This window comes from Ctenopharyngodon idella, chromosome 6 (assembly GCF_019924925.1).
Source record: "Ctenopharyngodon idella isolate HZGC_01 chromosome 6, HZGC01, whole genome shotgun sequence".
In the NCBI taxonomy this organism is placed as follows: Eukaryota; Metazoa; Chordata; class Actinopteri; order Cypriniformes; family Xenocyprididae; genus Ctenopharyngodon; species Ctenopharyngodon idella.
In genome coordinates, this window is record NC_067225.1 from 30343554 (window position 1) to 30369391 (window position 25838).

At 37.4% G+C, this 25838-nt stretch overlaps 3 protein-coding genes across 7 annotated transcripts in view; all 3 read right to left on the reverse strand.

Moving 5' to 3' along the window:
- Positions 1 to 451: 451 nt before the first annotated feature.
- On the reverse strand, positions 452 to 7167 carry si:dkey-6e2.2 (uncharacterized). Of its 2 annotated transcripts, XR_007930515.1 has the most exons (4): positions 7153 to 7167; positions 5128 to 6378; positions 2932 to 3265; positions 452 to 1360 (listed from the first exon to the last, which is right to left on the reverse strand). XR_007930515.1 is itself a non-coding variant. In XM_051895989.1 (3 exons), the coding sequence occupies exons 1-3, from the start codon at positions 5650 to 5652 to the stop codon at positions 1039 to 1041; spliced, it is 1155 nt and encodes a 384-aa protein (XP_051751949.1). In that variant the 5' UTR covers positions 5653 to 5694; the 3' UTR covers positions 452 to 1038. The 2 variants fall into 2 exon arrangements, 1 of the variants encoding a protein (XP_051751949.1); XM_051895989.1 differs by lacking the exon at positions 7153 to 7167 and having other exon boundaries at positions 5154 to 5694.
- Positions 7168 to 8188: 1021 nt separating this feature from the next.
- On the reverse strand, positions 8189 to 19520 carry rbl1 (retinoblastoma-like 1 (p107)). The gene is made up of 22 exons (XM_051895988.1): positions 19244 to 19520; positions 17907 to 18040; positions 17530 to 17730; positions 17384 to 17448; positions 16618 to 16746; positions 15374 to 15519; positions 15195 to 15259; positions 14898 to 15084; positions 14292 to 14458; positions 14017 to 14129; positions 13812 to 13915; positions 13491 to 13628; positions 12978 to 13142; positions 12722 to 12857; positions 12171 to 12407; positions 11869 to 12059; positions 11593 to 11769; positions 10755 to 10826; positions 10492 to 10576; positions 9774 to 9922; positions 9511 to 9672; positions 8189 to 8760 (listed from the first exon to the last, which is right to left on the reverse strand). Exons 1-22 carry the CDS (start codon positions 19400 to 19402, stop codon positions 8590 to 8592), a joined length of 3153 nt encoding a protein of 1050 aa, XP_051751948.1. The 5' UTR covers positions 19403 to 19520; the 3' UTR covers positions 8189 to 8589.
- Positions 19521 to 20060: 540 nt separating this feature from the next.
- chd6 (chromodomain helicase DNA binding protein 6) overlaps positions 20061 to 25838 on the reverse strand; it is a 45561-nt gene continuing 39783 nt past the window's right edge. For all 4 annotated transcript variants that reach the window (XM_051895986.1, XM_051895984.1, XM_051895985.1 and 1 more), the window contains exons 37-38: positions 25704 to 25808; positions 20061 to 25077 (exon numbers count right to left, since the gene is read on the reverse strand). In XM_051895986.1, the coding sequence (XP_051751946.1) occupies positions 23998 to 25077; positions 25704 to 25808 (1185 nt within the window). In that variant the 3' untranslated portion in view covers positions 20061 to 23997. The remainder of the gene's footprint in view (positions 25078 to 25703; positions 25809 to 25838) is intronic.

The following is a 25838-nucleotide window of genomic DNA, read 5'->3' on the forward strand; positions in this document are numbered from 1 at the left end:
ACAAGGACACGTGAATTAAAAAGTAATGATGTGCTTGGATTAATCATTTATAATAAATACTGCAATATTTCATAAAAAAACAAAAAAAAAAAACAAGAATTGTCCATTTTGATTTCATGGTGACTTTAAGGAACTGCAGGGGGTTTGTGAGATAATGAAAAGCTAATAATTAATTATTCATAAAAATGTAAAACTAAAATAACTTTTAAATAAAATCTATCAAAATAAAGCAATTATTTTTAAAAAGATTTTGTTCAACTGCACGTCAGCTGAATATTTATTGAAATATTAACTTCAAATCTCAGGGGGTACTTCAAGAAAAAATTTTGTCAGGGGTTTGACTGACAAAAAATGTTTGGGAACATTTGAACATTTGTATGAAAATGACATTTGATCTAGTTTTTTTTTTTTTTTTTTAAATAATCGATTTTGATGAAGGCAGACACCTCACTGTTTTTCATTCATTTAATAAAAAATTATGATAACAGATATTATGTCCTCTCCAGACATACTTCATATTCAGAGCACAAAGTCTAGCTCACGCTCCTACAGTCATCAATAAACTGCATTTACAACACATTTTACTGCTGTACGAGGTAGAGCAAGACTTTTATCCATTAGGAATTGATTGTGAAAAGTGGGTGTTGCATAACATAAATCAATGAATCATTTAGAATAAGTAAATGGGGACAATTTTGATTTCAAAGGCAAAATAATGTCCCAAAAACCAACAGCTGGTAGTAAACTGCCATTTATTCAGTGAATAAATGTATATAAATATTCATATGTTTAAAGAAAGAAAAAAAAAAACAAGCCCTGTCTGTAAATCCCTCTTAGATACGTCTAGTGACAACACCAGAAACAAGTAACCACCTTGCCATCTACAGGCCAAAATATATAATATGGATTACAAATGTGTAAAGGAACATGAGGTGCACTTTAGTACTCAGACACAGTAATATACAACTATATTCTCCACAGTCCAGCTGAGAACATCTACATTAGCAAAGCAAGCTTTTTGGCCAATCAAACAAACAGTTAACACTCCTCTTTATCGTTCTGTCCTGAATCTTTGGCCATCTTGTCTTTCAGATACTTGATTTTGAGTGAATAGTACTCTTCCTGAAGCTCCAGGACTCTTTCCTGTCTGCGCAGCACAGACATCTCCAGATCGCTCTTTCCTGCTGATTGCGTAGGCGGGGGTGAAACAGTCTCTGCGGTGTTTGATTGGCTGTCGTTTGCACTGTTAACAGGCTGAGCGTCCAACATCGGTGCAATCTCAGCTGGAATAACGTATTTCTCCTCTTCCTCCTCCTCATCTTCCTCCTGTGAGATTGCACTTTCATTCTCGGTTTCAGCTCTGTGAGAGGACAAAGCTGTTAAATTAACAAAATGGTGATTGGCAAATATATTACACATGAAAATTCTGTCACCCTCACGTTATTCCAAACCCATAGGTTGTTTAATAGTAGCCTATGGATTGTTGTGCTCACCAAAGCTGAATTTATTTGATCAAAAATACAGTAAAAACTGTAATAATGTGAAATATTACAATTTAACAGGTTTATACAGGTTTTCTATTTTTAATACATTTTGAAATGTAATTTATTCCTGTGATCAAAGCTGAATTTTCAGCATCATTACTCCAGTGTCACATGATCCTTCAGAAATCATTCTAATATGCCAATTTCCTGCTCAATTATTATCTCAGTAACTACTAAATTACTTTTAATGCTCAGTTATTTATAATGGTTCTTATTATTGTCAATGTTGAAAACAATTAATAGTTTTTGTGAAAACTGTGATGCACTTTTTTTTAGGATTCTTTGATGAATAAAAAGTTTAAAAGAACAGAATTTATTTCAAATAGAAATATTTTGAAGCATTATAAATGCCTTTACTGTCACTTTTGAACATCCCTGCTGAATAAAAGTATTAATTTCTTTTTCTTTTCTTTTCTTTAATCTTACTTTTTTAACCCCATTTTTGAATGGTAGTGTATCAGGGTCTCCACAAAAATATGAAGCTAAAAAACTATTCAGTTAATTTGTATCTTTCCTATATTGTATTTGACAATATTATATTGTATTTGAGAAAATAATGGCCATTTTCTTTTTGGATGAACTATCCCTTTAAAGCCGGGTTCACACTGTATGATTTTAGCCACAGTTTGGCCGTCTGAGACAAATTTTGCAAATCCTAAAAGATTCCACTGAACCTAGTCTAAAAGTCTTTGATCACTAGTTTGACATGTTCGCCGACAGCTGATTAAAGACCATTGTGATCAAATTTTACCTCTGATGAAATTGTGCCAGTGTCAGAAGAAAGTTGAGGTGCAGTCCTGCAGTGTGACTTCTTCTATGACAACCGTCAAATCAAAAACCAATAGAAGCGCAGAACCTGATGACACAATTAGTGTGACGACAACAAACCACCACTTGTTTTTTTCCCCAGTTTTCTTCTCAAGAAAAGCCATGATTAACACGAGATTGTTTTTCTTTCCTAGCCACCATTTCAATCCCGCATATGTAATGTAGCTAGCAGTCACCGAACGTGTCACGGATTGATGATGTAAAACTCTGGGCGAGTCTTCTTGCGTTTGTCTGTTTTTAACGAATCTTACAGTCTGATATTAATGACAACTGACACCTTACAAGTGTGACATGGCTTACAGCAGGGATCACGTTCGTACAGTCTGACAAACAACAGTCGTAAAGGACTATTATAAATCGTACAGTGTGTTGTGCACCCGGCTTAACGCATCTTATTTAAACCCATTCTGCAGAATTATGACAATTTTCCCCAAAAAAAGGGGAAACTTTTGTTCACGTGTACAACATTATCATGCTTCCATTTAGAAAGTTGGACATGATTAGAAAGGGCACTGAGGTATAGGAAATAAAACAGGAAAACAGAGTTCTGTGGTCATACCCTGGCGAGGCGTACGGTGTCATGCAGCTAGTGCTGGGAAAAGTAGAGTGTCCTTGGTTGTGATGAGCGTGTCTGTAGTAAGATGGATGTGAAGGCAGAGATGTAGGCAGGGACGGCCGGTGGATAAACTCCCTTAAGAGGTTTCCTTGAAACTCCATCATCTCCTTCCACATGGCCATCAGACTCGCCTGTTCCTCCTTCTGTTCTTCTCTGGCTTCCCTTCGCAACCGTTCCTCGTACTCCCTCTGGTTCTGCACATGGAGAGGGTCTTGATCTCTTACGGAGTCAGAAATGGAATGTTTTTTGGCCTTCTTCCTCGCAGGTTGAGGGACAACTAAAAATAAGAGCACGCAACAGTCAGTTAGCATGTTCATATCATGATTCACAAACGTTTTTTGTCCGTTGACCCAAAATATTTTTAAGCACAGATTTTAAGTTAAAATTTCAATCAATATATATTTGCATGTTCTATGATGTCGATTAATGGTCACGTCATGCAGTTAGACAAATAAAATATTAAATTTTTTGGGTAAGTGTTTTGTCTTATTTTATTTTTAAATTATTTTAATTTCACATTTTTATAATTTAAATAATGCCTTGCTTTTCTAGTCTAAACAGCAGTTTGGGAAACCCAAATCTATCAGTTTTTTTTTTATTATTATTAATTCAAAAAGATCTGCAAAACATATTTGTATTAAAAATGCAAAATAACCATATAACCATAGGGTTGCAAAGGGGTGGAAAATTTCCAGTACTTTCCCTGGAAACTTTCCAGAAACTTTCCATGGGAAGTTAAGCTGGGGAATTTTGGAAATATTCCAAGTTGGAAACTTGACAAGAATATACAGGAATTCATTAGAAATTTGGGGTAATTTATACAAACTGTTTCATAAACAAAGATAAATATAAACATTTTGATTGCAGAGTGACCAGGAGCTGACGAGAGGGTGTCTGAATCTGAATGGAAGCAGAGGAACTCTTGCCTGGGGTTGCTTGTTTTGAGCCACTGGGAAACTTTGGGCACTTGGCTATATGCTGCTGCATCTTTGTGGCATTCTTATTAACATAGGTCTTTGCACAGTATATGCAAATGTACACAGCCTTTCCTTCTACAATGGATGAGGTGAAATGTATCCAAACATCAGATGGTGCACGTGGCATTGCTCTGTAGAATAAGATTAGAAAAAAACTTGTAAAAAAAACACTAATGCAATGCCATGCACGCGCACACACACACACACACACATATATATCATGAATAGATCAACACTCCTCAATCAAACTATAACATGCGTTCTTGTATAACAGAAGACTGGCTAGCAAAAGGCAGAAGAAACCGCACAGCTAGTTAGCACCATGATAGCTAGCCTCTTAAACTGTCAATGAAATGGTGTTAGCTAGCTTACATTTAGCATATCTGATTTAGTAGCTAGATAACTACTGTATAAACATTTTGATAGTATTTTCTAGCTAAACTTTAATACCATAGATCAAATACCCTAGTAATGTCATTAAAACTTACTTGACTGGATGCAGTCCTTGGGCTCAAATGAAGTAGTTTGGTTTCAGTAGTCCTGCTGTAGTGTGCAGGATTCTAGAAATGATCTGTGCATGTGATGGAGGAATGCACAGGGCATGCAGGGGGCGTGGCCTCAACAGCCCTGCAGTGAGTAGTTTGCATGTGATTGAGAAATGGGAAATTCAGCTGAATTTGCATTAAATCTGGTTGTTTTAACCAAGGTTATACTGCTAGATGTTTTTTTCAACTACATTTAAGTTCCCTGTTATAGGCTAACCTGCAATTTTGAAAATTTCCAGTTAATTCCCATATATTCTCGTTAATTCCCATGGAAAGTTTCCAACTTTGAAAATTCCCAGAATTATGCAACCCTAAATATATCGGAGATGACGATAACTGGGCACTACTTGTGGACTTAAACATGCAAACGAGGTCGTATGGCAACAAAATGGCATACTACATTCTGTTTACATTACATACTGCATACTTACAAACTATTTTGTACAAATTTGTGCACATTACATAGTGTACACTATGCAATAGTAGGTATAAAGCTAGTATTGTAAGCAAAACACAGCCTCCTCTTGACTTATTTTTTGTTTGGTCAATTTAAAATGTAAATCGTTATATGACAATAAAGTAGCATACTATCGTGCGGACTGTTCTATTCAACATACTGTTATAACAGCACGCATCAAGGCACCTTCTGTCATGTCATCCGTCTCCGCGTCATCGTGAGTGATGGACACCTCGATGTCAGTGGATCTGCTCTCATGTCGCGCGTCCTCGATGGATGTACTCTGGGGCTCTTCGAGTTTCACGTTATTATTAAGTGTTAAAGTGTTTGTAAGACGGTTGCTGCCCCATATGGACTTGCAGAGATCATAATAATTCCAGTACACTCTACCGTGCCCGCTGTTTTTGTGATGCTCGTGAATTTTCAGGAACTTCTGCTTGAGTGTTTTCAGTTTGGTGGTGACCTGTCGCTTGGTTCTGTGGATGCCTTGTGCCCGAAGGAGCCTCGATATTTCGGCGTAAATAAGAGAATCGCGAACGGTTCCGCTGATTTGCCTACTGATTTCTTCGTCCTGTCGGATGTACAGCAGCGCCCTCGTCTCGGTGTCCGTCCAGTTTCTCTCTGCTGACATTTCCTCATACATTTCGCGGTGTGGAAACCTTGGGGAATCACGCAGAGAGTTCATTAACACAAAACATCAGTTGATTCGAGACTCGCGCGTCACGTAGGCCTGCAAGTACATGACGTATGTACGTCACTCGTTCTGAACTTTGTGATTGGCTCAGACTGTCGGGCCGCGGGAGCCCTCTAGTGTCAGAGCGTATTTGCGTAACAAATTATGAACAACAAAAACAAAGAGAGCCAACGAATGATTAATAACTGATTATGTTGTAGTCAGTGTATGCTTTTCCCTGAGAGTTTGCATTTTTTGCCAGATAATTTTGTCAGATAAATACCTTACCCACGTTTAGTGTTTAGTTCTTCCCACATATTTAAAACGAAAACAAAAACATTTTCCTCATATTTTGATAGTTTCGTCGAACTTGTAGGCTCATTAAAATAAAATATCCCTTCCGGTCATGACTTTTGGCCACTACTGTAGTTCAGCAACAAAATTAAGAGCAAAACCATTCGTACTGCGCTAAGAGTAGTCGACAATAAAGTTAAAGGATATCAGGAACATTATGCAGAAATCCAGGTAAATCTACATTTATTTTCCTATAAGAATGTGAATCCTTAGAGCCCAGTTCATTCAGCTGCCAAAATTGACTGTCTTGCACATAAATTATCATCTAATATCAAATATCATCTAAACTTGGTTTATGGTTGGACCAGAGCTCTCCAGATCTGGAGAAATGAGCCTGAAAACGATGTCACACGTGATCTTCTGAAGCAAGCACAGTGTCAAGTCCTACAAATAAAGAAAAACAAATTTGAGAATTGATAAATTGTGTTTTATTGTTGTGTAAATGCTAAGGCACTGACTCTAGAACAGACCAACAGCTGATTGGTCAAACCAACAAATAAAAATAAATTACAGACAGTCACTGGAGAAAAAAAAAAAAAAAGTACAAAAGGTTTTTGTGGAATAACATACAATGAAGAGTTTTCTCTAAACTTAAAATATGGAGTTTGTATAAACAAACATATTTTTTTTCAAAACATATTTAAGAGAACATTCCAGAGCTATAATACAAAGCACCAACTGCAAAGAGATCAACAGTGTTGGACATCAGAGATCGAGTTAGATGAAGGCAAAAGAAGATAAGTGGATAAAATAAACAAGGTTTGTATAAGAATAAAAATTAATACCAAATTAACCGTTGATACTGAGAAATGCAGATACAGCTTGCTATATCACTACACTGGGCACATGATTTAAAAAAAAAAAAATAATTTCACTGCCACCCCTTTTGGTATGTGACCAATAAAAGTTACTTAGCTGATAAACAAGCAGAACTAAATAATACAATTATAACAGCAACAACTGTTAAACAGTGTTAAACAAGATATTGTACACCACACACACATGACAATGGAAAAATCCATCACCAAATTTAACACTTAAAATTTTATAATGCACTGTAAACATAATACATAATTAATTGAGAAGTGTAGATACCACACATCTGAATATAGAGCTGCACAGAGCTTTTGCAGGATGGTTGCAAAACTTTAAAATTACCTTTGTTTTGGTTCACCAAACACGCACGCACGTGTAAATTTGCCCAGTACATTGTGCCAGTATATGATCTGAATTAAAAAAAAAAAAAAAAAAAAAAAAAAAATCACTAATATAATCAAATTATTAAATTTTCCTTTCATATTGCTACAGAATATGAGGGGATATAAACGATTGGGAGATTCCTTTAAAAACTTGAGACGGCGACTCATCTACTGCAAAATTGATAGTCACATGACTCTTGATTGAGAAAGCAACAGCTACAGAATATCTCTGTAATACAGAAACGATTCATAATGAAAGCATGATGCGAATCATGAAAAAACATGATAAATGTTTCTTTGATTCAGTACAAATCATTTAAAGGGTTAGTTCACCCAAAAATTAAATTTCTGTTATTAATTACTCACCCTCATGTCATTCCATACCCGTAAGACCTTCGTTCATCTTCGGAACACAAATTAAGATATTTTTGATGAAATCAGAGAGTTTCTGAACCACACATAGGCAGCAACATCATTTCACCTTTTGAGGTCCAGAAAGGTATTAAAGACATCGTTAAAATAGTCAACATGACAGTGGTTCAACCTCAATGTTATGAAAAGATCTGAATATTTTTTGTGCGCAAAAACAAAACAAAAATAGCGACTAACAATTTGAACTGTTGTCATACGCAGTTGACGACAGTGCAGGCTTCCGTGTTCTACGTCAGAACGGCAACTCGTTATTGGCAGGCTCCTGCGTCAGCATCACATGCATGCGTCGTGGTGCTCATATGTACAGTGTGGGCCAATACTGAGCCGGCGTTCGGACGTAAACAAGGAAGCCTGCACTGCGTTCAATACGTCAACTGCGTATGACAACAGTTCAAACTGTTAAATAAAGCGGTTATTTTTGTTTTGGCGCACAAGAAGTATTCTCATCGCTTCATAACATGATAGTTGAACCACTGTAGTCACGTTGACTATTTTAACAATGTCTTTAATACTTTTCTGGACGTCAAAAGGTACAATGACATTGCTGCCTATGTGTGGTTCAGAAACCCTCATATTTCATCAAAATATCTTAATTTGTGTTCCGAAGATGAATGAAGGTCTTACGGGTGTGAAACGACATGAGGGTGGCTAATTAATGACAGAAATTTCATTTTGGGGTGCACTAACCCTTTAAGTTTATACTGATCTCCCTGATCTTCAGAAAACCTGGTGTAGTAAACCCCACATGGGGTTGATGAAAAATCAGTCATCTTACATGAGCTGCATGTGATGTTTTTGGCTTTGCTGTTATTGTTCTGTGACATAATTAATGTGCTTGATTCTAAACTGATAAGAGACTGATTGTTGTCGCATCTCTCTCTACATCCTGGAGTCGTTGAGCAGCACATAGGAAGAGTTTTTGGCTTTTTTATTGGGTCTGTAACGAGACCGGGCGTCCCACAGGTCAGAGACTCGCCCTCTCGCTAACCACATCCTGGAGGCGTTTGAGCAGCACGTCGTCGCTCTCTTGCCGGAGGCACTTAGATGGAGACTCGGTCTCGTCGCCATCCATTGTGAACGCCCGCTTCTTGCTCACCCCACCCTGACGGATCATCTGGTTTATGTCGCTCAGTTCCTGAAGAGAAAGAGCAAATAGAAGGCTTTAACCACAGCCATAACTGAAAAACTATCTACAGTAAAACCAAAATTTATTCAGACACCTTGAACATTATTCATTAATACAGTTTATTTACTATAGTTTAAAAAATGGTAATAAAATATGACAAGATCTCAGAGTTAAACTGTATCAGAAAAAAAATGAATCTTAATTATGTCAGATAACACTTAAGCAAAACATGGTCAGGTCAAAGTGTCTGAATAATTTATGGTTCCAAATTTTTATCAGTTTTACTGGTAGTCCACTGTATGAAGAATTTTTAGGTATAATATGTCACAGTTTACTTTATTTTGCTATCCTCAATTACATAAATGAACTATAGTGTCAGGCACCCACTAGTAAAAATACATAAAAAAAAATGTCTGAATAATTTTTGGTTTGACTGTATATTATGGAGGTCATTAGGAGTTTGCAAAAAAAAAAAAAAAAAAAAAAAAAAAAAGGATAGTGATCTGACATGAAAACTGAATTTTAAATTTAATAAAAATGTAATAATCAGTAATAGTGACTATAATAATACCCAGTTGCATTGTGTGTATTTCATTGTTTGGACATATCTCGAATCATCTTAATTGTGTTCGACAGAAGACAGACATACAGGTTTGGAATGACATGAGGATCAATAAATGATGGCAATTTAATTTTTTTCAAGAATTATTCCTTTAATGGAGTTATTACTGTTGATGCGCATCCTTAAGTTTGACTAACCTTTGATGGGCTGCCGGTGAACTTGTACGTGTAGGCACTGGGGGTGAGACTTGAGCCATTTTTATGAGGAGAGACGAAGATGGAGTGTCTCTGAGACACACGGCGAGGAGAGAGAGGCTGAGCCCGAACCGATGGGAATGGAGATAATGGAGGAGCCTCCATCTTTACAGAGAAACAGAGAGAAAGAGTGAAATACTTGTTTCCAAACAGTCTAAAAAGTACAGTAAAAGATCATTTTCAAATTAACAAAGCAATACGCCAACCTTGTTATCAAGTGTAGAATGTGCATATTTGAGAGCGAATGATTTCATCTTTAACACGTAAACAGAGTTATAAAACTGGATGAGGTCTCCTCTTTCCTCTGATTCGCTGTCACCCTCTGTTCTGTCAGCCTGTTCCGTCCTCTCATTGGCTGTTAACAGAAACGTACAAATAAAAACATTGTATAAGTAAGATTTTTTTTTTGAAAGACGTATACAGTAAAAACAGTAATGTGAAATATTTTTATAATATAAAATACAGGTTTTCTATTTTAATACATTTTGAAATGTAATTTATTCCTGTGATGCAAAGCTGAATTTTCAGCATCATTACTCCAGTCTTCAGTGTCACATGATCCTTCAGAAATCATTCTAATATGCTGATTTTCTGCTCAAGAAACATTTCTTATTTTTGTCAATGTTGAAAACAGTTGTGCTGCTTTCATTTTTTTTTTTAAAAACATAAAACATTTTTTCAGCATTCTTGGAAGCAAGCGGACAATAATAATTGTCTTTACTGTCATTTTTGATCAATTTAATGTGTCCTTGCTGAATAAATGTATTAATTACTTGGAAGGGGAAAAAAAAAAAAAAAAAAAAAAAAACCTTACTGACTCTAAAACTTATGAACAAAAATATATTGTGCTTCAAAAAAAAAAAAAAAAAAATTTTTTTAAAAAAGCCAAAGAGACATCTGGGACTTTGTCCACATCGTCCTTACACTGGTCTGCTGGCGGATCCACTTCCATGTTCTCATCTGCCTGCTGCTCTCTGGGACGCCTCTTCAGTAAAACACTGCGGTACACCTAAAAACACACAAACAGGATGTTGTGGATGCCTCATTTGTGCTCTCATCACAGCTCAAATTCCAAGCATTTCGACATTAGGAAGCTGGGGCACGCAGCCATTTTGTACCTTTATGAATGACATTTATGTGGAATTCCACATCACAGGTTTGAAAAAACAAAGACTGTTGATACTCACGTGACTGTGGGCCTGAGGTTGGGTTCGGTAGCATTTCATAATGTCCTGAAAAGTGTGCTCTTCTTTTGTGATCTGCAATAAATAAAAAAAGAAAATTTAAATGAAATTGTTATATCTTCATCTGACGATTTAGAGAATTCAACAATAAACATATTCAAAAGTTTTAATATTTTTTTGTTAAAGCTGCGGTCCGGCATTTGCTGCATGCTCGAATTTTCCACGGAAATCCACCAGGTCGCTCTTATTATAAAACATTATAACGAGCTTACCGTTGTGAATCGAGTTAAGATAACGAGATAGTTTTGAACACTGGCTGGATATGTACTTGCTCAAAAATTGATTTTGGATAATTTTTAACCAAAAACTGCAGCTTTAAAGAACTGAAAACTTATTCAGCAAAGATGCATTAATCTGATAAAATGTTACAGTAAAGACATAATGTTGCAAAATACTTATATTTCAAATGAATGCTGTTCTTTTAAACTTTCTATTCATTAAAAAATCCTGGAAAAAATGTATGTTTTGTTTTCCACAAAAACTGCACAACTGTTTTCAACATTGATAATATTAAGAAATGTTTCTTGAGCAGCAAATCAGCATATAAGAATCATTTCTGAAGGATCATATGACACTGAAGACTGGAGTAATTCAGCTTTGCATCACAGAAATAAAATTACATTTTAAAATATATTAATTTATTTTAAATTGTAATAATATTTCACAATCTTACTGTTTATACTGTATTTTTGATCAAATAATTGCAGTCTTGGTCAGCATAGGAGATTTCTTTCAAAAGCCTTCATCTCTACATTTCTAGTTCTGCATCTAAAAGATGTACCTTTGATATGATGTAGACGGCACAGAGCAGCAGCTGGTCCAGGTGTCTGTCCTTCATCAGGTCAGTGCAGTGCAGCAGAGAATGCTCGAAGCACGTCCAGATCTTCCCTCGAAGCTCTGATGAGATATCCAGCTTCAGACACAGATCTCGCAGACGCACGCTGGCTAAATGATACACCTGAAAGGACGAGCAACAGAATATATGCGCCTCAGCTAACAAAGATCTTCATTCAATACCAATAGATGGTATAAGTCAGCAAAAAACACTCTTCCTCACCTTCCTGAAGAATAGTGCGAGGGATCCAGTGCGGCGGGGTTTGTTTGCAGCCAGAGGCTGTGTGTCGGAGCTGGCGGCGGGAGCTGCAGTTCGGCTGGGGGAGGCAGTCAGTAAGAGTTGGGCAGTGAGAGGGTTCATCTCATTGGCCTGAAGTTGGATGACTGTGATGCCGCCCGCCTCATTTTTCATCACTAAAAGATGCGAAACACCAGTACATCAACAACAAAATCAAACAAATATCTTTTTTGGGAAATGTTTTGCTTGCTTAACAAGAGCCAAAAAAAAAAAAAAAAAAGTAGTACTTGGCAGGGGAATAGTTAGCTGCTGGCCATTTACGGTTGCCATGGAGAGGACAGTCGCTGTGGTGGTGGTGTTCTGGTTGTTCTCCATGGCGTTGGGAATGATTTTGATGGGAGTGACTGAGATTCTTTTCACTGGGGACTGTGGCGGAAGGTCGTCACCAAACAAACGTCTCTTAGCGCTGCCAGCCGCTGGAGAGCTGTAGCGGTCGTGGAGAGAGATGGGAGATTGAGGGACGTCTAAGAGAAAGGAGAGAAGTATTATTCAAATATTCAATATATCAAGAGTATTCAACATTCAAAAACAGCATTAAGATGGAGGGGTTTTTTTTTGGCTTTTTTGTGGTTTTAAGTCTATGTTTGTTAGCTTTGAGGTCATCTGTAAGTTTGAAAAAAATTAAATAAATACAAATGAAAAAAAAAAAAAAAAAGTAAGTATTAATATATACACAACTATATGTGCATTTTAGAATGGTAAATGGACCAAATATATGCATAAACATTTTCTGCAAAAGCATCATAGAGGCCAACCTCATTTTTAAGATGTATAGTACCTTTGCGTGCGCTGGAGCCCAGACCTGTGCGGACCTCCCTGATGCGAGGGTGGATGATGGGGGATAGCGCCACCAATGGCAGGTGAGTGGGACCACCTGCATTGTTGCCCGTGTCAAAATTACTGGGAAAATTCACCTAAGCAGCGCACACACACACAAAAAACATAATATCTGTTATTTCAATGACACCAATGATGCTTATTGAGGAATTTACAATCTGTTCACCCTACAAAGCAGTTTGTGAGTGTATGTATACCTCTTCCACAGTAGGTATTTTATTGTTAGCTTTGTTAAGCGCGTTCCACAGGGCCGAGTCTCTAGTCCAGGCTTTGCTTTCCAGCACCTGCTCCTCGATACTGTTCAAATGCTTCACCATGTCTCGGGACAAACCCTCCTCAGAGCGGATGAACACCTCAATCACCTACACAAACACATCATGAACATTTACTTAGCGTTTCAGTTTCCTTTAAACGCACTTAACAATTTGTTTTGATCTTTAGAGACACATTCATATCTACACTGCAATGTGATGCAATAGTACACTAAAAACACTACCAAGGCTAAAACCACATCCTAAAACTGAAGTGTACCTCTGCAAGCGGATAATATGCACTATGCGGTTCAACGTATCACAAAACTCACGGTTTGGATCATATGATTTTTGAGTCATGGATTGGATCAGTGTTCGGATCAGCAAAAAAAAAAAAAAAAAAATCAGCACGTGTGCCAACTACAATCCGTTTAACTCCTAGCTGACACCGCTCAGTACCTTGTAAAAGTAGAAAGGCTGGATCTGAAAGATTTCCAGTATCCATGGGAAGGTTCTTTGAGAGCTGTACGCAAACAGCACCACTTCCAGACAGCACGCCAACAGAGAGCAATGGAGCACCTCCTGCTCCAACAGGACCTGATAGAGATCAGGAGGAGAGAGGAAGAGGTGACAATCTCACGCAAAAGCAGAAAATATAGAGCATCGAATAATATTTGGCAAAATCCATTTTCCTCTCTCTGTTTAGTAATATAAACAGAAGTGAAAAGTTTAAATTTAGTAGAACACTATTTATATTATTTAGCAGGCACAAGGACTTACCGCCATATCTTTGCCCTGTAATCTCTTCATCTCCAGAGTCATGATATTTTCCAGGATCTTGAAGTACAAGATCTCTGCCAGCTTCAGACGATTCTCTGCAAAATCTACACACAAGAATCTGTACTTAGTTGCATTATAAAATGTGAGGCTTTTCACAACAGTTTACTCTATTAAACATCTTTTTTAGATGTGTAGCATATCTGACCCATATGTGCTCCTGGCAGGTCATCTGTGGGTTTGGTGTAGGCCTGTTTAAATATCTCTCCCATGGTTTTCACTCGGTTCAGAATGGATTCAGAGGGATTTCTAGAGCAGGAACTATAAAAACATGGTGAAAATAAAACACAAAATCTCTATAAGAAAACAGGCCAAAGCCTGAGGGTCATCCGTGTCTAATTTATATAAAAAAAATAAATAAATAAATAAAAAATAAAAAAATCAAACTATTTGTGCATGGATGGTTTAGGTTTTGATACTTACTTAAAGATTTGGACCAGAGCATCACTTGGTGCATTTCGTAGGCCGGACACCATGCTCTGCAGTCGGCTCACACTTTGGGTGGCTGAGGAAACAGGGGTGACCAGCACCTCTTTCTCCTTCAAATACCGTCGACCCGTTAGAGGTGTAGAGGGAGCAAGGGACCGTGTCTACAGAAAAACACAACAGGAAAGGTCAAAAGACATACACCACCATTCAAAAGTTCAGGGTCAGAAAGTTTTTATTAAAGGAATTAATACAGGTAATAAAAAGAAATGTTTCTTGAGCAGCAAATCAACATATTAGAATGATTTCTGAAGGATCATGTGACACTGAAGACTGGAGTAATGATGCTGAAAATACAGCTTTGCATCACAGGAATAAATCACATTCTATAATATATTGAAATACTGTAGACCTGTATTTTTGATCAAATAAATGCAGCCTTGGTGAGAGACTTTTTTTTTTTTAACTTTAAAAATCTCACCAACCCCAAACTTAGATTAAATATCACTCTATATGAAATACTAAATATGTACTCTAAGTTTGACAATCAGAATGTTAAAATGTTACTCTAAATGTAGCAACAGTGAGAGAAAGCTTCAGTACCTTCTCAAAGTGCTGCTGAAGGTTGTTCTCCACCTGCATGCGGGCGGATAGTTGACCTGACGGAGGCTCAGCGGTGGATTTGCGAGGTGTGCCGATCTCCTCATCTGCATCAGCCCCCAAAAACACTCGTTCGTCAAAATCCCCAACAGTCAAAACATATTCCTCATACTCACGATTTATGGCTTTACTGAAAAGACAAAAATATTCATATACAGGTGCATACTGAAAAAAGGCATTCAATTTAATATGCGTTTATGTGCATTTTGTATTTAAATACATTTCATGACATATGCTTACTTGTTGTCTTGGAAATTTGGGGTGTCCAGTAATTCAGTCAGAGTGTCAGCATCACCTTTTAATATCTAAGAAAAAAAAAAGGGATTAAACTGTGAATGTGGTAAGCATGAACAAGCTGTAAACCAGCAATCATATTGTTCTTGCAGTGTAGATTGTTTGTAAAAGTGTGTATTCCTCACTTTTTTCTCAAACAGTGTCTTTATGTAGGGTTTAAAGTAGTGCTCCTTTATGCCTTTGGCCTCCACCACCAACCCATCATGCAGTTCACACAACTTGTCAATGACACATGGCATCTCCTCCAAGTTTTCTGTGTCCTTTGGCAGTCCTACACAAAGTGAGCAACAGACTCTCAACGAAGCATTTACATTTTTCACAGACACACAGTTTACATATTTTTCACAGACACAAATCAACCTACAAGAGTCTCTAACTGAATCTGATAAAACACACAATACAGTGATATGATGAGTGTAAGAGATTTGTTCAGTATTGCTGTAGTGTGTTGTAAAAGGTTTTAAACCACTAAAAGTCAGTTGACAATCAAAATAATGCAAGTGCCCCAAATTATGTAAGATAGAAACATATTGCTTCAGAAAATCTGATTATAAATTAATCTTTTAAAACCATCTGAAATGAAACTCAAGTTTTTAGTTCATGTTTTAGTCCTAAATTTTGGCATCTGTATGCTAGTGTACTCCTAAAAGTTGACTAAATAAAGTGGACTGAAACTGTCAAGTGTGTTATAGTCACATAAACGAATAGCTATTGGGGGACAAACACTTTGATATGTTCTGTTGCTTGCCACAATTAACAGGTAGTACAAGAAAATAGAGATCAGAACATTTCATCTAGTCATTAATTAGTAGTTATAATAAGTTGTACTGTTTTAAATTCATTACAACTTCATCTATTCAGTCAACAACACATTAACTAGTGCTGTCAAATCGATTAATTGCGATTAATCACATCTAACATAAAAGTTTGTCTTTAGATAATATATGTGTGTATATATATTATTACATATATTTGTGTGTGTGTGTCTACTTAACTATATTTTGGGGACAATTTTGTACCCAGAAGTGATCAAAACCTGACAACATCTCTAAAAACCTCCCTTTAGGGACGTCCTCATTTGTAAAACTGGTTTAAAATAAAAGTAATTAAAGGTTTTAAAAAAAAAAAAAAAAAAAAGTATTATATAATAATCATGATTAATCGATTTGACAGCACTAACATTAACTTTACAAATAATCAAAAATATTTCAAAACCAAGTGCGCTACCTTGGCTAGTAACTCCTCTAACGCAATCAATGGGCTCACTTGAAACTTGCTCTGCCTTTTCAAGGATAATGATTTGCAAACAGAAAATCAACAGTCAATCAAGGAAACATATTCTCTCACAGCAAGGTGAAGGGAACTTTACCTCTGAAGTACTGATTGATGAGATCTTTCTTGTTGGAGCACATGAGAGCGTTGCAAAACACCAGATCCAGACAGCAGAGCAGAAGGTGATAGGAGTTTACCAGGTCATCTCCAATCATGCGGAAATTACCTGAAATAAGGTAGAAATCATGTCATTAGTTTACTATGGGATTCAGATAAGTCAACAAGAAAGTTTTGGACAAATCTGTCAAATATGTCTGTAGATTAAAATACACTACTGTTCAAAAGTTTGGGGTCATTAAGATAAAATGAATGTTGTTATTCAGCAAGGACATCATGGTCTAAATAAAAATATTTGGCAACACCACTTTTTTCTCCATTGATAAGAAGAAATGTTTCTTGAGAATCAAATCAACATATTAGAATGACTTCTGAAGGATCATGTGACACTGAAGACTGGAGTAATGATGCTGAAAATTCAGCTTTGCATCACAGGAATAATTTACATTTGAAAATATTCAAATTGAAAAGTGTTTTTTTAAATTAAAATAATATTTTTTCTGTTTTTTCTGTATTTTTGATCAATTAAATGCAGCCTTGGTGAGCATGAGAGACTTCATGCATTCAGTTGTTTGATGCTAAACCTTCACACAATTTATGCATTTATTATTACTGTGAATTAATTAACTGATTTCTTTTATGTTGTTAATAGCAAGCATTATTTGACAGACTGTGCCAGTACTCTTATTTAAACTATACTGATGGTCTATGGTTCAAACAGGGGAGGCTTCTTTCAGTCAGCTTACCTTTTGTATACACAAAGAGAGTCCAACAGAACTTGAAGACGTCACTGATGTGGCATGGAAGACGCCTACAAAAAAATAAATATATTTGTTGCCATTTTCTTTTTCAAAGAAAGCTGAGAAAGCAGATAAAAGGCAGGCAGATTTACCGGTGTTTGCGGCTTCTAGGCAGGCGAGGAGGTTCGCCCTGAGGATTCTGAAACATGTCCAGAAATATTGGCTCAAATTTACGAAAAATAACTGTCGACACTTCAAAGTTGCGCTCTAGTCGACCTATGCGACTCCGGAAATCCTGAGAGAGGTTCGACATGTCAGACCATTTCTTCATCTTGCTGAAGAACTGGATCAAACTAGAGGAAAAAAAGCATAACACTCACATCTTAACATACACACCTCCATTTATGCATGAAATAAATGCTCTTGACATTGATCATATTGTTTCTCTTCTTATTCTTTAAAACTAAAACTTTTCCATTATATAAACTAAAATTTCAACAGAAGATCCATGTCTGTTTGAGGTCCTTACCTGAGCTTTGCTGAGCGCAGGATCCTTGTAAGGGAAACGCAGTTGCCCTCCATCACGCCTCGTCCCACAGTAGGGATAGAGCTCTTCCTACAGGCAGCATACAGAGAACAGGCCAGCCAGTGCACAACATCACCCTGAGACAACCAAACACATGACACAAATTAAGATATACAAGGAAATATATCTCATACAGCTGAATTAACCCCTTAAAGCCTAATTAACCACATTTGATAAATTAATGTCCTCTAAATTACCAACATGATCCAAACTTCTTGTACACAATCTTCTACATGCCTCTTGCCCTCTAATTGATGGCTCAAACTTTAGAAAGTAAAAGGCCTTTTAGTATAATGCTAAATAAATGTCCACCTTCAGGTCGTGGTACACGTGTCTTTCTGCTATGTATTATTTTTATTAAGTAACAGAAGTATTTTATATAGTAATATTTCAAGATGAACATTTTCTGGACTGAAACAACTCAGGTTTACTTGATCATAAATCAAAATTTCTTTCTGAAAAACTGATGCATTTTTCCCTCCTCGCTTATGAGCTCCATATTCTCACTATATCATACAATATTAGCCATAAAAGCATGAAATATAAAACACTTGTGCATTTATTTTTTTTTGCATTTTGTCTAAAAGTTCAATAAACTGTTCAGTTAAAAATATATATATTTTCTGTATTTGCAGAATTAAGCTTGAATAATGACCACCACCACTATACATTTATAGAAAATGTACTTAGTATAGCATCTGACAGATCTCTCATCTAGCTGCCAATAAGAAATGTGTCTTTCCCAGCATTTCCTTTAAAATGACTGTGAAATGAATGTATTTTCGTTGTACATGTTACGTGGCATATCAGTGAAGCATCTGCCATTTTTTGTTTGAAAATGGTATAACGTTGACATATTTTTGGATATTGACCGTGGTATCATTTGAGTACCATGGCAAAAAAGTACTGTGGTGATACCATGGTAAAGCAATGGAATCAGATGACAATACTACGTGACTTTGAAATTCATGTAGCAAAATACCATGGTACGTTACTACTATGGTATTTTGTGTTCTATGGTAGAACCATGGTATTCTTAGAAGTGCCATGTAAATAACAGTATATTTTATGGTACGCCAAGGTACTTCAGTGAACACCAGTGTGAATCCCGTACTTGTTGTGATCTCTTTAGTTAGGGACTTTAAATGAAGCTTTACTGACTGGTACTGGTTATTTTGACTATATATCTGCACGAAAACCAAGGTGAATTGAAGGCAGAGCGCGACATGTCAGCTGTTCCTGTCATTTGGTTGTTGTGTGAATGTGAATTAAAGTCGAACCTCTAGCGTGTAAGTGTTCCAGATGGAGCTGAAGTTCTGAAGCGCTTCTGCTGCCGTCTCCTCGTCCATGTTGAGCTCTTGACAAAGCGCCTCGAGATTCCTCCGTATCGAGCCATCGGCCGATTTAACCGACTCCGAATCCGTTTCATCTCCCCGCATTGCTAGAATCCGTAAAAATCCGTTAATATCCAAAGAAAAGTGTTTGGATGAAACACGGAGTTGACCCGGAGCTCCGCCGACCTCCTGATGCTATCCCACAATGCCGAGACATACGAATGGCGCGAAAACGGGCTCCTCTCAGCCAATGGGAGAACAGGATGAGATGGCGTCATTTACAACCATAGACATTAATGTCTATGTTTACAACAACAAAGACGACAGCGAGGTAGCATGGAGGATTTAAAATACCATAGTGTTTACCAATATACTATACAAAATGTAAAGGATATAAATACAATCTGTTTTACTTTTGTTCTTTACTTATGTAATATTCTGTAACGCTTAGTACAGAAATGTAATATTGAGAATTGTCTATGCAATACTATTTGTGAATTTCACAACTCCTTTTTTTGTTTGCTCATTTGATCTTATATTGTAAGTTACTAATTGACATTTATCCGTCGATACTTTAGCTATACTTAAATACATTTATTTCTTATATTTACATATAGTATTTGTTATGTGTAATTATTATATGCTACACAATGAATATCAGAAAAACTACATATTAAAATTAGAATCTAGAAAAAAGCCTGGATATTTAATAAAAAATATATGTATATATTGGCATACAACAACTAACTGATCAACATCAGACTTATTGACTTGAAAGTTGAAAGTCATCTTTTATTGCACAATAAAAGATCACATACCATGGTTTGAATTTATATGATTGGTCCACATTGGTGTACAGGAGCTATTTGAACAAAACAAACAAAATATCCCAAAATAATAATAATAATAATAATAAAAAAAATCAAATAAAAACACCCACAACTCTCAGCATTGCTGCAGATTTCATACCAAGAGTATAAGATCACTTTTTTTTGTTTTGTGTAATCATCCGAATATAGTGCACTTGCTTCAAATGTAACTACAAACTTACAGTACTTCCTTGTCATGAACACTGACCATTATTAGTTGTATCAAATCCATTCAATGTTATTCAACAAGAGCTTGAGGAACAGAACTTCCAACACAGGCTCAATAGAGATGAAAGCGCAGTTCTACATGGTACATGATTCTCTAATGTGCCTTGAACATTAAGGACTTGACCCCGGATTTTATTCTGTCTGGCTAAGCAGCTCTGTTATAAGAAACACTCCATAGTAGCCTGCCTTGCTTCAAATGCTGTAACTGGGTGTTATTAGCAGGTCCTGGCATGCAAACACTGACAGTGGCCAAGCAAAATCCAGTCTCCTGCTACGTGCATATTTAAAAGCATTGGAAATATTGAAAGCAGACAGAGTCTGACCAAATGACACTGGCATATGGTACCCAACGATTCCCAATTCTCTTCTTCCCCATCGGAAATGCACTATGCAAAGCTACTAAAATAATCTCCCTTTGATTAATCCATGAAAAATGGAGGTAGGGGCTGATGGGAAAGGCTTTTTGCACTCAGAGTATCCAGGAGCAATTATCCAGAGACATATTTATACACATGGATACAATCAACATTGCCATTTTCGGAACAGTTCAGCTTTTTATGGAAAGTAAAATGAATCAGTGTTGAAATCCAATATAGGAGAACATCCAAAACCTGGAGACAGCAAGTTTATGTACATGTTGCAATACACAAGGAGACAACGTTGAGACAGTAAAACACAATAAATACAGGTAAAATTTGAAATTGATCAGAGTTTTGGATGAATTACCAAACCATTTCAGCTGGGGGAGAAAGACAAAAATGGGTATCTGGAGTGTTATTAGGACATAGAATTGAATATATATATTCATTGATCTTCAAATGGGCCCAGATACTGCACCACTGAGACTTTCTTTTCAAACAACTGGAGTGTTTTTGAGTTTCCAACAATATTGTTGGGGTTTCAAACTATACATTTCCAACAAACGGTACATTTATAAAATCAATACACTTAAAACCAGCAATGCAGCATTCTCACCCTAACAGTCTGAACTCTCCAATTGTACATATACTGGCTGTGCTTCTCCTTGAATTGTTGAAGGCCTTTAACGGAATTACGAACTTATCAAAACGTCAAAAAGCGAGGGTAATGTAATCATCCAGACGTCTAGACAAGGTCTGTGGGTTTTTGTTCACCAGATGTTACTGAGAAAGCAGTGTAGGGACAATAGAAAAAGATCAGAGCTAAGCTTTCAGACTAACAATGAGACATTTTTGAAAGTCAAATAGACTTTGTGCTTTGCAATACTGTTTTGAACGAATTAAGAGAGGAAATAGACCTGGTGATGCTATTTGAAAAGTATTACGACTTGAAAAGCACTTCAGAGTCCAGCATCTGTACAACTAGAGCGTCTGCATTTGAACTTGTATGACCGAGACTGCTTCCCAAAACGTTGACACTGTACACGAGTACTTTGATATATATTTTCCAACATAAAGATGTAACAAACATCCACATATAAAACGCTAAATAAGGCATTGCAAAGTGAACACAATAAGATAGATGTGATGAGAAAGGGGAAATGTCGTATTAGGTGAATCTGGCAAAGTAAAAAGTGAAATAAAAGCAAAATAAATTACATTATGGTGTCACAAATAGTGTGACAAGGCAACAACAGCATGTTTTTTGAAGGTGACCATGATTTTTTTTGTTTAGACAAGAAATATACAGTACAGGTTTACATAGGTCAAAATGTACAGGAAGTGACATGTGCAAGCGTGCGCATGCGTCCACACAAACACACAAACAAACAAGACGGAACACAATTACAGGTAAACATTCACCAAAAAGACTGTGCAAAAACGTTTTCACATCCGAAAACTGAAAAAAATGAGTAAGATGAGAAGGTGGAAAATGACTACTCCCACAAAAGAGAGACCCTGTTGCGATCGGGGGATAAAACAAGTTAAATTATCTCTGGTTATCAACTAGTGTGAAATATTTCAAATAAAAAAACACTAGTGCTGATTTTTTTCTTTACACGTCCCCCCCAATATGAGACATACTGGCAAGGAAAAAAATAACATTGTTTGTGTGCTTGTAAACAAAAGTAACAGCAATATACAGCTAGTTAGATTTACATGTTTTCAAAAATCTCGGTAGGTTTTACTTTACAGTATTTTCAAATGAACCAGAGAAATGAAACCCATGAGGAGAACGAGACGGTCTGATGTCTTTCTGTCAACCCCATCAACCCACAGGGCTTTAGTGAATGCAAAAAAAGGAGATTTGCAAAGATATTTTTGTCTTATTTTTGGTGAAGAAATATATCACCCAAAACAAAACTTTCTGGCATCATTTACTCGCTTCCAAACCTGTGTGACTTGCTTTCGAGAGATGCACTTTTCCATTTAACAAAAGCACAATGACCAGGGCTTATCAAGCTCCAAGAAGGACAAAAACACACAATGAAAGTAGTCCCAATTAATTATGTACTATATTCCCAGTCACACAATAGCTTTGCATGAGGAAAAGTAGTTTTATGGTGTAGTTGCATGGTTATTTTTGAAGCTTGACAGCCACTTTATGCTTTCATTGTATGGAAAAGCGCAATGTGAGCACTATGCTTTTGTGCTCCACAGAAGAAAGTCAGTCGTACATGTTTGAATGACATGACTAAATGATGACAGTGGACTATCCCTTAGAATTCACTAAAACACAGTTCTCAAAAACGCTTTGCGTCAGGCTTTTATTTTGTACGCCCTTGTACCAAAACCTTTTAGAACAGAGTCTCATCTATGGCACTAACACTTCGCCCTTGGACTTGCAGCGCCCCCAAGTATATATAACCATCTATAAAAATGATTAGTACTATCCCAACGGGGGCCCCTTATCAAAGCGACAATGTGGAAACGATACCAAAAACAGTAAGACAAACAAAACAAAAGATAACTCAATCTCAGGATTGTTCTTTGCCATCAACTTCAAGCCTTGCTCTTTTTGAGTTTCCATTGCACTCACCATGTTGCACTCATGCCATCTATAGCTTTGTAAAAGATTTAGGTTAAAATCTTCACTAAAATGAATACATAGCAGCAAGCAACTAAGAACAAAATACTGTGGTCCATCAAGAATGTATCAGACGCAGCACTGCTGGTAATCTACCAATGGGATGAGTGTTTCCTTTACATTATTCTGAGAAATGTTTCAAAACACGAATCTAGGTCTTATGCAACTAGAAGAGCATGATCCGAACCACCATTATGGACTGAGACTGCCGTCTGTTTTTTGCACAATACCAACATCCTACCACTTTCTGAGAATCTGCGAAAGATGCTAGTGAATAACACCTAATCGAGGGGGGAAAAATGCTGGGGTCACTAAGAGCGTTCTCAGTCAATAGACAGAATCGTCTGAGTATCCATTCCCATGATGCAAAAGGAACACACTAACACCAATGATGATGTTGTCCCTTTGTAGGACCTCTGAGCGTTTGCATGCTTCAAGTGTCTATTTCTTTAGCACACACCCAGAAGGTAGAGTAGATGTCAGTGAAATTACAAGGGCAGATCTATAAACAATACATTGATAATCAAAGTCCTATACACAAACTTTTACCGACACGACACACACAAAAGTACTGCGGCCCAAACGTGAGGATGCATTCTAGTCTCCACCATCACATGGGCCTTGAGCATCTTGCTCAGGTTCCTCTCCCATTTCGTTTTTTTCCTTTTCTTCAGTACTTTTATCCTCAGAAGGATCTTTTATATGGTCAGAAGGATCTTTGACCAGAGCCAAATTTACATCATGTCCATCTTCTTCCATTCCGCCCTCTTGGCTCTTTCGTTCGGGTGTCTGTTCGACTTTAACCCCCTTCGATTCCTCGCCGTCCATCTGCACACCAACGTTTCCACTTCCCTCCACCGGTCCTTCCTCCCTGACCTTCTTCCTCTTCCTCTTAGGGCTGCCCGTGCTGTCTGCTGCAGGCATAGCGGGCAGCGCCATTATACTGCCTGGTGGCAAGAACATATGCGGATACAACAAACTATGCGACATTCCCGGGATTAGGAAGGGGTTAAAGGTCAAATGGCTGCCGGTGCTTGTGATGCTACTACTACTACTGTTGCTAGTGGCCGCAGCCGTTGACACCGAAGCGGACACTTTCTTCTCTTCCCCTCCTTGCTTTGCATCCTCCTTATTCCAGTTCTCCGTGCTCATCGGAGAGCTTGCGTTATCCCGCTGAGGTACAGTATCCGAACTATCCGCCGGGCTTGAGGTTGAGGTTACGGTTGCAGAGTTCGTAGAAGTCACACTCGCTGTAGTGGAGGATGCGGTTGCGGTGGATGTAGTGGATGTCGCTGTGGACAGCGACTGACTCATCATCCCACTCATGTGAGCGCTATACATGGGCGGCTGAACGGCCGCCATGCCGTGGAGCATCATGGGCAGCATGCCGAGTCCATTCTTGGCATCATCTCCTGATGATACGGCAGCGGCGAAACCATGAGGAAAGCCCATGATACCAGTTAGCGGGATGCCAGGGACATTGCGGAGACTGGGTAAACTAACCAGATCCATACTGCTAATAAGCCCACCGTTCATGAAGAGCGGACCCATGCCAGAGGGGAGCTCGGGGGCTTTGGGCATCTCGCTGCGGGGTCGCCTGCCTCTTCTGCGTGGACCGGGATCCCGACACACGGGTCCAGTGAGGATGCGTGTGAATTTGCCCTCCGGTAGAAAACCCTGGGATATGAAAACAGTAAGTGTTAAATTCATTCAGTATAGCAAAGTTTATATTAATAATGTGTATGTTAAATTTGGACATTTTAAGATTTAATTAATTACTATTCTTGATTCTGATTGGTCAATTGCAGAATTCATAAACTTGAATGGATTTCAGTGAAATACACAGACACTTAAGCAGATAAAAACAACACTTTTTAAATTATAAAACAAATAATTTTTCAATTATTTATATAACAAATTTAGACTTACCCTACTTACTCTAATAACATATTAATATAAAATAGAGTATTGCAGACTATAGCATAGACTATTACAGACATCCTTATGAGGGATTTCATGCAGATGACACAAAATGAACACAAAATCTGTGAAATGGTATCAAGAGATTAGCAGACATTTAGCAAATGCTTTTCATTCAAGCCAAACTATAAGGATTTTGTGGTGCTTGAGAAAGACTGATCTTATTACAATTCAGTCTCAACTCTACTCTGAATCTTTAAACTTAGGATATGTTCAGTTATACTGTATTAAACTACATATTTCCAGGTGGCTTCAGTGCAACAGCCTCTGATCCACAGCTTGCAGTTTCCAGTCTCTTTCTAGACAGAATATGTTTGACTCACTGAATGCTTCACCACATCCGCCCAATCAGGAGCCACAGAGTATTCTGAATTTGCATCCAGCCATCGGGAGAGCTCTTTAATGGCTGGAGCCATAGCGCCTCCAAGCTGCAACCAGAGGAATTGTAGCATTAAAAT

Coding starts and splice junctions, on each gene's coding strand:
- rbl1 (XM_051895988.1), bottom strand. CDS start 19,402: ATGCGGGGAGATGAAACGGATTCGGAGTCGGTTAAATCGGCCGATGGC. Junction 14,459..14,897: donor TTCAGCAGCACTTTGAGAAG/GTACTGAAGCTT, acceptor GTTTTTCTGTAG/ACACGGTCCCTTGCTCCCTC. Junction 12,408..12,721: donor GGGCTCCAGCGCACGCAAAG/GTACTATACATC, acceptor CCTTTCTCTTAG/ACGTCCCTCAATCTCCCATC.
- si:dkey-6e2.2 (XM_051895989.1), bottom strand. CDS start 5,652: ATGAACTCTCTGCGTGATTCCCCAAGGTTTCCACACCGCGAAATGTAT. Junction 3,266..5,153: donor GACGGATGACATGACAGAAG/GTGCCTTGATGC, acceptor TCTTATTTTTAG/TTGTCCCTCAACCTGCGAGG. Junction 1,361..2,931: donor ACACCGTACGCCTCGCCAGG/GTATGACCACAG, acceptor GTCCTCTCACAG/AGCTGAAACCGAGAATGAAA.